The sequence below is a fragment of the Panthera leo genome, chromosome D3 (genome assembly GCF_018350215.1).
Source record: "Panthera leo isolate Ple1 chromosome D3, P.leo_Ple1_pat1.1, whole genome shotgun sequence".
Lineage (NCBI taxonomy): Eukaryota > Metazoa > Chordata > Mammalia > Carnivora > Felidae > Panthera > Panthera leo.
Genome location: NC_056690.1, coordinates 8,111,411 through 8,124,541, shown reverse-complemented (window position 1 = coordinate 8,124,541; position 13,131 = coordinate 8,111,411). Strand labels below are relative to the sequence as shown.

Here is a 13,131-nt window from a genome sequence, read left to right as displayed (position 1 = left end):
GGAGGAAAACAAAGATGGATAAGACAGGATATCTGTCTTCACAGACCTCATAATCTGTTGGGAGAGAAAGACTGACAAACTATTCACAACAAACTGGCACAAATCAGTCTATGTACATAGCATAGAATAAAAGCACAAAGTGCTAAACTGAGACACCTTTTAGAAGTCAAAGTCCTTTGAAATCTTAAGCTTGAATCCTCTCTTTCCATGGTCTTTGATCAGCGATGTGCTTTGAAATCCCAGGACCAAGAGCCAGATCAGCCAGAATCCTCAGTAGTCAAGAGCTTTAAGACTGTAAGGCCAGAACCCAATATCCTAAAACTCTAGAAGGAAAGTACACTGAAATTTCAAACTCCTAGCCCTTTCTCTACCTTCTGCCTGACTGGGAAGTCCTTTGAGATCTCAAACCTAGCTTCTTTGCCTATACACAATCCTCTCAGGGGCTCGCATATCCTGATTTGTCTGGGATAGTGTCAATTTATACTTTTGCCCAATTATTATGATAGTTCCTTTCTCGCTGACTTGGATGACAAATTGTAATAGTCACCTAATTGATCAGGAAAGTACTCTACAGTCCCAAACCTAAAACCCTATTGACCCACAATTCTTAATAAATTACTTTAAAATCCCAATTTCAGGATTTTTTTCTATCTACATACCCCTATCACTGAAATGGTATTTGTGTGAAAAAGTCAATATTTTCATACATGATTGCAGATGAACATTACTAATAACTATTTTACCTTTTGGTGCCACCTGGAAATACAGAGAAGCAAGTAAGCTAGAGAGAGATTAACAAGTATTTAAACATGTGCACATTGACATCCATTACAGATAGTTTAAAAGCGCCATTTGTGTATTGTATACCTGTTTATTGGTATCAGCCACTGTTTCGTCCTGAAGAAACTCACTTGGTACCTCAAGTTTTATTAAAAAACGAGCTAAATAGGCTCTTTTCTTCAGTTCATTAGTCCTCTGAAGAAGCCAGTGGAGCACTGGGTAAATTACAGGTTTACTTCCAATCACCAGACCCTGACGAAAGGTACTCCTACAAAAAGAAAATATCAACAATAAACATAAAATTAGACCTTTAGTATATCACTGGACTACATGGGGAGGTTGTATTGGAGCCATAAATTGGTATAGTCAGCCTTAATGCTTTATTGACTGGGCAGGTTTAAATTATTGTTTCTACCTAAAAGGGCAGATAAAGGATAAATGATAAAATGGAATAGATTTGCCTGACTTGTTTGATTAGGGGGGAAATGACCCACTTAAGACTCTCCATGACAAAATAATATTAAAAGTTCAAGATTATTTTGATATTCAGTGATATTCTGAAGTCATTGACTAAAGGAGACCGGGTATAACTTAGAAATTCTGACTGTAGACTATGAAGGTTTGGATATTAAAGCATAGCTTTAAGAGAGCAACATGTGATCAGATTCTTACATGTCTGTAGCATTTCCTGGAGGTTTGTATTTAAGGATACCAAGAAGGCTCAACATCCTTTTGGCTGTATGCTCTGGCATCTCCTCTCTGATATCAACAACTTGCTAACAAATAAAGAAATTGAAAAAACATGTTATTGTTGTATATCTAACAAAGAACGATATTTAAACTCATTGACAAAATTGTTCTGCTAGAGCATAACAGGTACAATGGACTCTTCATAAAACAGATGAAGTATGGAGGCCCCCAGATTCCAAGTGAGGGTACATACAAGTCAGATCAGGATTCGTATTAAGAATGTCAAGCTCAAAAAGTATCCAGTGGAAAGACCAGTGTATAAGAAACATGAACTAACTTGCAATACAATAAAACCTTTTGTAAAAGCATTTTCATTCCAAGACCAAATCTATTTATGTTTGAAGTAGAGAAATCATTTCTAAATAAGGTACAAGTAGGTAATTTAATTATTAAGTTAGTAGAGAAACCTTAAAGATCATTTATTTTTACTTTACAGGCATGGAAAATAAGGCCCAGAGGTTAAATAAATTGCCCAAGACTCACAGATACTTACAGGCAGAAACTGGCTTTCCTGCTACCCTTTTCATCACAAGAAAAACTCTTACCTTTGGGTCAATCTCAGCCAGAACATCATTGAGAATTTGCAATAGTTGCATTGGCTCCAGGGAATCAAATGTTATTAAATTATAGTTCTTCCTAAAAGGCTCCTTATTGAGATTGTCCACAATGAACTTGATTTGATCGCTCATAATTAGGTCTTATAACTAAAAATAGAGATAAAATTCCTTAATACTTGTTATAAACATTCTGGAAAAAAATCAGTATTAAGTTTATAGGAGGTAGGCATGAAAAGTATAATTCTACATAGTACACAAAATGCTAAGAAAAGGGTTGTTTTGCTGAAAGAATTCAGAATATGAAGACTTTATTATAAATGTTACAGTACATACTGTTAATATTTAATACCAAATGTTTTTATATATGCATCTGGTATGATAGCAATCATCTGAGTTAACATTGAATTAATATGGACAAATGAGTAATAAATTCCACCTATATTAACATCTCTTCCATTCAGCTCCACAACTACCCAGGGGTAAAGATTTGTTAGGCTACAGACATGCTTCTAATTTTGTTTTAATTAGCAGCCCATGCTTAAAAACTGGGCGATTTTTTTACATTAAAATCCAGACACCTAATTTCTGGTCAAAATAAGATCTGGCAACCCTGGGCACCCATTTGTGCACAGCCCCACCCAACTGAAGCTGAACGGATGGCGCAAGCTTTAGCCTAGGTACGCTCTCTTTGGTTTTGTTCTGGTTTCCTCCACCAAGCACTCTTCACCATCATCGACTCTGCCACCCTTGAGTAATTCAGGCCTGTGTTTCCTTGTGCCTTCAATAAGGTAACAGCCTCAAGTTTTCTGGCCCCCGCTTCTATTCCAAATCATTTGTATGATTTTCATTGCTCACAAAGTCCAAATTTCTTGGATTTCGAGACTCTTTAAGATCTAGCTCAATTTAGCTTTCCCAACTTTATTTCCAAATTGTTACCTTTCACTCTTTTAAACTTCACCGGACTGAAATAGTCACTGCTCCCTAGTTTTTCCACATCTGCCTTCAGCTGATGCTGTTTTCTTGCCCAGAAAGCCTGTTCCTTGCCTGATCTCCACAGGTGCAAATCCTAAGTCTTTCAAGCCCTGCCCTCCAAATGCACGTTCCTCCAGGAAGTCATTCTCTATCTCCCATGTTCTGTGTCAGAATAACAGCAGTCCCTGACCTCCAAGTTAATCACACTTTATCTGCACCGCTTTCTTACAGTTACTTTTCTGTTTTGTACTAATTATTTATGTACATTTTCTCTTCTTTACTAAACTATAAATTCCATAAGGACATATCTGTGCCTAATTCCATCTGTGAATACCCACTGCATCAAAACAGTGACTTCTTTCCATAGACTGAATAAATGTATTCACAGGCCCAAGGCCAGGAAAACACACACACACACACACACACACACACACACACACAAACATACTCATGAGTAGGTTGGTGGTGATTATAACTTTTAAAAGGTTAAATATTTGATTATTTACCAGCTGAAATGGCTTTACCAAGGTTCCTAGTGTTTCCTGCATCAAGATATCACTTGTTTAGTAGGGGCAGGAGTGGTAGAAATTTTGCAGGCAGGCAATTTTTTAAACTAGCAATTTTAAAAATGAATTAAAAAATGAACTGCTAAAAAAAGAAATACAGAAAGAACTACTTCAGTGTTCCTTAACAGTTTTTAACTATGAAATGAATAGATGCTATTTTATCAAAGTTGGGGCTGCCTGCATTTTGCTCTAAAATAGATTCTTTTTAATTGGTGGAGCTGGATATTTGGAAAACATCAAATGTAAAGATATTATGATTTCTCCATAATTATAATAAAATTATGAGTAAAGGATTATTATTGTTTAAAAGTAAGTCAAAAGACAGAAAAGATAATGCTGTTTAAAATTTTGAGGTGCCCTTCAATCCATAAAAGGAAAACTTTTACATAAATCAAGTAAGAATCCACACTGGAGATGCAAATTTTTCATTGTTAAAAGTATTTTAAGTAAAAGTCCATGTCCTAATCTTCACACACATATTTACTTAATTTTAATGATTTAGAAATTATGTATATATAGTATATAACATATATACACACACATATACTTCTCTTGCCTTTCAGAAACACAAATCACTTGGATAAACGAGTACAATGTTACCACGAGAGGAAAAAAAGGTAGTTGGGTTCCCCCCTGGTTGCCCACCAGCTTTCAGGTGGTCACCCGCTGAGGACAAAGATGTACTGAACAGGTAGGTTGTCTATGCCCAGTGGGCTCTGAGCTCTAAAATTAGCAAAAGCAATTACTCTCCCTCTGCCAGCGGAAAGTCGCCACACTAATTCACAAGCACTTACCCACATAAGAGCCCAAGGGGGTGGGGGTGGAATTAAAACCAGGACGTGCGTTTATCTGGCACAACTCGGGACAGAAACGACACTGCCCTGGTCCCAGGCTGGCACGAGCGCTGGACCAGCAGCCTCTTAGGATTCCCCAAAATAGTGTTCCCCCTCCCCCGCCCCCGGGGCTTGGGAAACAGGACAGGGGACCCCACATCTGACCCAGGCACCTCGCTGCGGGTAATCTGGGCTCCCCGACTGCTCAGCCCACTGGGAGCGGCCTGGACCCCCGCGAGGCTCGGCAGGCACAGACCCCGGCGTTGGGGGCTTAACCGCTGCGACCCTCCATTGGCGAGGTGCTGCACTGGGAAGGGGGAGGAGGAGGAGGAGGGAGTTCTTTTCTTTTGGGGGGCTTAGGGGAGTTTCCGAGCGCGGGTTGGCGAGGTTACCTCAAATTCTTGTCAAGAAACCACTTTTTTCCCCCCCGCAGGAGGCATCCAGGCTCTAGTGGGTTCCTAGAGACGAGCTCCTTGGCAACGGTTGCTAGGACGTGGCGTTACGTCACTTCCGGCGGGTGGGCCAGGGCATTTCCGCGGGGCCCTCGGGGGCGCGCGCTGGGGCCCAGGTCCCTGACTGGGAAAAGTGGCGTGCCCGGCCCACGTGCAAAGTGGGTTCACGGGTCCTGAGCCAGGGCGAGGACTGGAGAGCACTGTACTTCGTGATGTCAGCTGGCAAGGAAAATATGAGAGGAAGAAAAAAAAAATTGAATTCCTCATGCCCTGAAAATGTAGTTGCCTGTTCAAACGTCTTGGAAAAAACCAACTACAGATTTAGCATCAGTCTTAGAGAAAAATAAAACAAACAAACAAAAGGAACAAATTCCATATTAGGCATCTCCTATATGCCTGGCCCTGGGCTGGCTGCTGGGGATGCAAAGGAAGCCAGGACTATGAGGGTCCTGTCTTCAAGGGCAGATAGAAACAATTTAAAGGCAACTCTGATACTACTCTGATAAATGCTATCACAAAAGGACCCAAAGATGGGGGGACCCAGATGAAGTATCCCAAGCTTATTTGGGGCTGAACGGACGATACTCTTAGGAAAGTTTCCATCGGTAAAAATGATGTTTAAGGACCAGTGAAAATTAGCCAATTGGGAAAGGGGATATTTTTTCCGGCAGAGGGAACAGAATATTGCAAGACGAATCCATTGCTGGCTGCCCTCTGACTATTGAACTATCAAGCAGAGGCATCCTGTGGGGCGGTTGGAAGAAAACAAAGACCCATCCTGGCTCACAGGTGCTCATGAGGAGTTGGAGGAGGTAACACTTCAAACCTTGAAAAATTAAATAATTTAAATAACTTTGGTAAAACAAAAGATTCTGCATAGGGATTGCATAATTAATTGATCCTGGTCGGCGTATTGGTGATTCTCTGGGCGAGCTGGATTTGAAACCTGGGTCTGCCATTTTGTGGCTTCACCTTTCAGAACTTTCCTCATCTGTCTATAAAATGTGGCTCTAAGAACACCTTCCTCAAAAGGCTGATGTGAGGATTGAGTTAATAAAAGGAAAGTGATTAGAACAGTGCCTGGCATTGGAAGAGCTAAGGACATTTTACCTTTTTTCCCCTACGTAAAAAAAAAAAAAAAAAAAAAAAATGAGATGGTTAGATTTATTCCTTCTGTAGAGTCTACAGATGTAGGCTATAGAAAGAGAAGAGTGGTTTATCAAGTAGTTTTTAGTTCCTCCTCTGCCTGTTGCAGCTATTATAGAAACACTATACTTTTCAGTTATGAGAATGCAATCCTGGGTAAATTCAAGTAAGTAATGCAATCCACTCTGCACTCAAACTTGAATGGATTCTATACTAATGTAGTTGCTCTGGAACACAAGAAAGAATTTGAGGCCAGTCAGCCTACTTCCCGGATCCATATACTGAGAAGCTTATATTCCGACTTGAAGCAAGAAAAGAGAGAACATAGAGGAGCCAGCTCATATTAGGTGTCTGCCTATCTATAGGGCCTAGATACAGGCCAAAGGAAGGCTTGCTACCACCCTCTGATTCATTTAAGATAAAACCTTGAATGGATTCATTGAAGAGCCCAAGAGGAACTTCTCAGCAATAATTCCACACCACTGAAGGCTGATAACATACCAAGTCAAGCCACCCACATGAAGACTTTTTTTTCCTCTTAGATGCTATATTGAGTCTTCCTTGTAAACCTCCAAAGATGCCTCTTGGCTGAACTATATTTGGCATTTTTAAAGCATTTTAATAATTTTTTAATGTTTATTTTTGAGAGAAAGATAGAATGAAAGTGCACCTGCATGTGAGTGGGGGAGGGGCAAAGAGAGAGGGAGACAGAGGATCTGAAGTGGGCTCCACGCTGACAGCAGACAGCCTGATATGGGGCTCAAACTCATGAACCACGAGACCACGACCTGAGCCAAAGTAGGATGATTAACTGACCGAGCCACCCAGGCACCCCTGTATCAAACATTTTTAATAGCTGAAGGGATGCCCAGTTATATGAGACAGTATTTCTGAAAGGTTTCCACCCCTACCCTGACTCTATATTTAAAAAAAAAAAAATTTCATTAAGGTATAATTCACATACATACAATTCACCCATTTAATTAATTAGCTAATTTAAAATTTTTAAAGTTTATTTATTTATTTTGAGAGAGACAGAGACAGTGTGAGCTGGGGAAGGACAGAGAGAGAAGGAGACAGAGAATCCCAGGAGACTGCCAGTGCACAGCCTGACACAGGGCTCAAACCCACGAACCGTGAGATCATGATCTGAGCTAAAACCAAGAGTCAGATGCTTAACTGACTAGGCCAGCCAGGCACCCCTATTTTATTTATTTATTTTTTAAAGTTTATTTGAGAGAGAGAGAGGGGACAGAGGATCTGAAGTGGGCTCTGCACTGACAGCAGAGCCCGATGCAGGGCTTGAAATTGCAAACATAAGATCATGACCTGAGCTGAAATTGGATGCTTAACCAACTAAGCCACACAAGCACCCCCAATTCACCCATTTAAAGTGTATAATTCAACTAATCCCAAAGATATATGCATCCCTATGTTTATTGCAGCATTATTTACAATAGCCAAGAAATGGAAGCAACCCAAGTGTTCATTGATAAACAAATGGATAAAGAAAATACACACACACACACACACACACACACACACACACACACACGATATCACACAGCCATAAAAAAGGATGAGATCTTGCCACTTGCAACAAGGATGGACTTAGAGGGTATAGTGCTACGTGAAATAACTCAGAAAGACAGATAGCATATGATTTCACTCATATGTGGAATCTAAAAAACAAAACAAATGAATAAACAAACAAAAAGTCAAGTCATACTATAAATACAGAGAACAAACTGGTGGTTGCCAGAGGGAAGGGGGGGATGGGCAAAATAGTTGAAAGGGAGTGCAAGAAACAGCCTTCCAGTTAAGGAATGGCTAAGTCATGGGAATAAAAGGCACAGTGTAGAGAGTATAGTCAATGATATTGTAACAGTGACGTATGTTGACAGACGGTAACTACACTTGTGCTAAGCATAACATACAGCGAATCACTATGTTGGATACCTGAAAACAATGTTAACAATGTGTGTCAAGTACACTCAAATTTTTAAAAATTATTGTAAAAAATAAAGTGTACAATTCAATGGCTTTTAGCATACTTACAAAGTTGTGCAACCATCACCACTATCTAATCACTGAACATTTTCATCACCCAAAAAGAAACCCTGGACCCTTTAGCCATCAACTCCTAGTTCACGATTTCCAAAACCCCTATCACCTCTCAGCCCCTGACAACCACTAATCTGCTTTCCTTCTCTATGAAAATACCTTTCTGGACATTTCATATTAAAGGAATCATAAAGTATGTGACTCTTTGTGTCTGGCTTCTTTCAGTTAGTATTGTGTTTTTAAGGTTCATCCATGTTGTAGCATGTATCAGTACCTCATTCCATTTTTGTGGCCAGGATAATATTCCATTGTTCATCTATTCCTCAGTTGGTGCACATTTGGATTGTTTCCACTTTTTGGCTATAATGAACAATGGTGCTGTGAACATCCATGTACATACCTCCACCGTCTCATGGCTAAAGCACTTCCATTGGCCAAGTCAGATGAACAGGGTATATACGTCAAGGGCATGGGTGAGTGGGAGGTGAGTGGCCATTCACTCTTGGGTTTGTCTTTTCAATTCTTGTTAATCTTAGCCTCTTGGGTGCTCATGGTTGTAGACTACAGAACCCAAAATGTGGATTCTTTAGCAGTTTTTGGTTTTTAACAACAAACTGTTGTTGAAACCTACTTGTCCCTTGCTACCAAAGCACTAAAATTCCCAATATGCTTCCCACCTGAAGCCCTCTGATAAAGACGCTGTTACCAGGAAGTGTGCTTTAAAAGTTCACCAGCCTCTAGTGGAGAAGAGGGTGGGGACAGGTGTGGAGTTGGTGAGAGAATCTAGAAGCTGCCCCTTATGACTCTCTTATTTAACCTTGTAGATACTGCAAGGTCATCCACGGTTGTGAATCCCTGCTCTGGTTATTCAGAGGGGGGGAAAAACCACTCCTGGTCAAGTGTATTTTTTAAGAGCCCGTTTAGTACAAAATTAAAACAAGGAGGGGCTCATCATTTCATGCAATTGTGAAGTCCAAGGATATTCTACCTTCAGGTATGGCTTGATTTGGTCAGTGATGTCATCTTGACATTCTTTCTCCCTCCATTTCTCTGTCTCTTGTCTCTACTTCCCTCTGAATGGGCCGCTTGTAGCAAGAGGTTTACATTCTTCCAGCCTAGCAACCTCACTAAAAGTAAAATCTTTTCTCCAATAGTTGCAGCAAATTCCCAGAGCCGACTCTTCACTGGTCTCAAGTGTGTCAGACCATTCTTGATTCAATGGCTATGACTCTGATAGATGAGTCACGTGAGGGCAACTCCCAAAAAAAGGAAGAGCCGGGTTCTGTTACCAGAGATAGAGATTCAATGCAAACAAGAACAGCAGATGTCTCCTACAGTGAAGGTGGTTAAATTTTTTTTTAAGTTTATTTATTTGAGAGAGAGTGTGTACGTGCATGCACACACCAGTTGGGGAGGAGCAGAGAGAGAGAGGAGAGAGAGAAACCTATGCAGGCCCCACGCTGTCAGTACAGCGCCTGATATGGGGCCCGATCTCATGAACTGTGAGGCCATCATGACCTGAGCTGAAATCAGGAGTCAGCATTTTAATCGACTAAGCCACCCAGGCGCCCCAAGGGAAGGTGGTTAAATCTTAAAAGCTGGGTAAGCAAAACCAGAAGAGGAAAAAATAAGCCTGTACTTATTGTGTGGAGTATCTGTATCAGTGCAAACCTTCTCCCTGATTTCCTCCCAACAAATCATCTTTCATCAATCCAAGCTTCCATCATGGGCCAACTGAGGTCTTGAGGTATCAGCAGACTCCCCAGGTCTCCATGAAAATCTGAGGATGCTGTGAACATAATGCCTCCAGCCCCTTCTCATTTCAGAACTTCCAAACAAGAACTTTCCTGTGCAGAGTACAGGGAAGCTAAGCCAATTTTCTGTTTTTGGTATTAAATTTAGACCTTTCATCCTGACCATGAGATATTTCTGGATTCTGCATGAGTATTCAGAGAATGCCAGTTTTCAAGATGCTATCCCATCTGGGGCTCCTCTGCACACTGCCCGCTTTAGCTCATTCTTTCAAAACTGGGAAAAATGACCCAGACACAGGAACAAATTTGGAAGTGGGTTATTCTGCTATCCATTAATTGTCATTTAATGCCGTTGCCATCTAGGTTACTTGGAGAGGAAAGAAATTGAATTTAAACAGAAACCTGAATTGAGTTTTGCATATATCCTAAATTGTCTCAGCTCTGGCAATTTAATCTTGTGGGTATGTTTAGTAGCACAATGTGCTTTTCTAAAAGGTAAAAAGATAAATAATACGTGAAACATTCAACTGGATGGATGAGATTCCAGAGGTCTTGTTAAATGTGTGTCTGGTACTACATTTTTGTAAAATAGCTTTTTAATGGGTTTGGGGAGATTAATGGGCAATGTAGTGTAGAAGAGTCAAAATAATATGTAATTCCTATTAAGTCCTTGGGTACAAGTATGGATTGAAAAAATAGGATGCGTTTTTATCGGGCTCAAATAATAATCATGTCATCACTTACTAAGTGCTTACTGTATGTCAGGAACTCTGTTAAATGCTTCCCATATGTGTTGGAATTTATTGAAATATTAATTTCTGTGTGCACTCCTTCTGTTTCCCCTCCTCTGGAAACAATGTGCATTGCCTTGAGATTTGCAGGCTGAAATCAGAAGCTGTACTTCCTGCCTTTTGTAAAGGTCTTCAGTCTTTGGGAGAGATTATACTGGCCGTCCTCAAGAGGAAGTAGAGAGAGGAGTTCCTTCCAAAGTAAGGCAAGAGAAGAGAGATGCTAAGGAGAATGAGAAAGGATCACAAGTCGATCGTTCTGGGGCAGCTCCTAAGAAGGGAGAAATACCCTGTGGAAGCCACATCGTGAATCCAGTAGCTTCTGGTGTGGCCCAAACTCCTTGTCCCAGGCCTGACGTGGAAGCATCGAATGATGCTATTCAACCTGAAAGGACCAGGCAGTCAGGGATGATGGGTGGGTGATCAAGTAGTCACTGGGATGGGCCAGCGACAGAAGACTGCAAGTGACTCTCTGAAGCTTTGCCCCCACAGAAGAGCCCAAGGACTTGGCAACACCCAGGATGTGTGTGAGAAGGAGATGCCCAATAATGACAGGATAGGATCTCATATTTGGATTTCAGGTGATTATAAAATAATGTCCTTTTTGCAAATCTGAGCTGTGGAGTAAAATGGCTAATCTCTGTAACTGTCAGCTTCCTAGCAGAATAAAGAGGGCACAGTCTGGGCAATTGGGAGAGCTTGATAAAGGACCATTTATAAAGGTGTGGGCAGGGTTTAGGGAAACTAACAAAATACCAACAACAAAGGCAGCCGTTGCTGCCTTAAGTCTGACTCAGCAAGAGAAGGGAACAGGCACCAAAAGCCCAACAGAGTAAGTAGCTCTATGGAGAAGGTTGCCTAACAGAACCCATTAGATGCAGCCATTCTTGACCTCACTCTCCTTCCACCCTCTGATCTTCCATCTGGTCTCTCATTGACTAAACCCAAAAGAGTGCCAAAAGGGCAGGCAGCCCTGCTGAGGTCATCAGGTGCAGACTGGGCTCCCAGGACAAAGAGCCAGGAAGAAAATGGTAGTATGGGGATCTGGAGGGGCAGACTGAGCAAATTATAAATTGAATTCTATATTGAATTATACAATCCAAGTGATGGGCAGAAAGGCCTGGAGAGGTCAACCGTACCACCCCCATGTCTCCAAGCTCCCCTGGCCCTCTAGCTCCAGGCATGGCATGGAGTGAGGCCTAATTTCATTTCAGCACACTGCCCACATCCACATCGTCTCATTTGATCTTCACAACAAGGCTGCAAGGCAATATTGTTTTTTCTATTTTATAATTAAGGAAATTGAGACCTGGAGAGTTAGTAGAGGGCCCAAGGTGACAAACCTAGCAGCTGGCTGAGCCAAGATTCAGACACGGATAGCCCTGATCCCAAAGCCATTTTCACAACCTACTAAACTGGCTCAAAACCGGCTCAGCAGAGTCTGAAAGAAGGACCATAAATCAGGCCACTGAAGCAGGAGGCAAAGGGATTTTCTGTGTGGGAGGGCCAGTGTTAACATGCCGTCTGGCTTTCTCTGCCTACGAGGTCTTTGCCAAGGAAAGTCTTCTCTTACGCAGGTAGGGCTAATGGTTTAAAATCCAAGTGCTTACCCTGGAATCACAGAGGGGGAAGACAGAGAGAAAACACTTGGTCCATGATGGGAAAAAAAGTGTATTTTCTTTTCAAATGCCTTTCAAGTTCTTTTTTTCCCAGCTGAATGTTGGTGTATTTATAGAATTCAGGGGGAGTATTTAAGGGTAACCAGCAGTGGAGCTGCATTTGGGGCCATCAGGAAGCTTCAAATCACGCAGGAAAAGGTTGATGGGAGGGGACAAGTAAAGGCCAAGATCAGCAGGGCACAAACTGGCCTTCTCCTTCATGTTGCCAAGAACTTTTCTCCCTTCTGGGCTGATGACGTCAAATCCAAGTCTGTAAGAGTGCTATAGATGGAGTGACAGAACCGAAATGATGGGCAAACGGATGAATGGTGAAACAAATTGTGGTATAAATATACAGCAGAACGTTATTCAACCATTAAAAAAAGAAGTAAGTACGGACACCTGCTACAGCATAGATGGACCTTGAAAACATTTTGTTGAGTCGAAGAAACCAGACACAAAAGTCCACATACCGTATGATTCAATTTATGAGAAATATCTACAAGAGACAAATCCCTAAAGACAGAATGCAGACTGGTGACTGCCGGGGGCTCAGGGGAGGGGAGAATGTGGGGCACAGGCTTAACAAGTACAGGATTTCCTTCTGGGGTGATGGAAATCTTCTGGAGATAGAGGTGGTAGTTGCACAGTATTGTGAATGTTCTAGATGTCACCAAATCGTTCCCTTTAAGGAGGTTAATTTTATACAATGTGAATCTCACCTGAATGAAAAAGAAAGGATGGGCAGTCAGGGGCTTGGGAGGTCGGCCATCCACTCTAAGTCTTCCAGGCAGCCTTTGCGCCTGTCGGT

General features: G+C 41.5%; 1 protein-coding gene across 7 annotated transcripts in view; it reads right to left on the bottom strand.

The window, feature by feature from the left end:
• IFT81 (intraflagellar transport 81) overlaps positions 1-13,131 on the bottom strand; it is a 198,285-nt gene that overhangs the window by 82,038 nt on the left and 103,116 nt on the right. For 6 of the 7 annotated variants that reach the window (XM_042911246.1, XM_042911249.1, XM_042911251.1 and 3 more), the window contains exons 4-7: positions 4,851-5,129; positions 2,076-2,234; positions 1,453-1,556; positions 868-1,048 (exon numbers count right to left, since the gene is read on the bottom strand). In XM_042911246.1, the coding sequence (XP_042767180.1) occupies positions 868-1,048; positions 1,453-1,556; positions 2,076-2,219 (429 nt within the window). In that variant the 5' untranslated portion in view covers positions 2,220-2,234; positions 4,851-5,129. Of the gene's footprint in view, positions 1-867; positions 1,049-1,452; positions 1,557-2,075; positions 2,235-4,631; positions 4,692-4,850; positions 5,130-13,131 lie in introns of those variants that run through there. The other variant, XM_042911247.1, reaches the window with a different exon arrangement.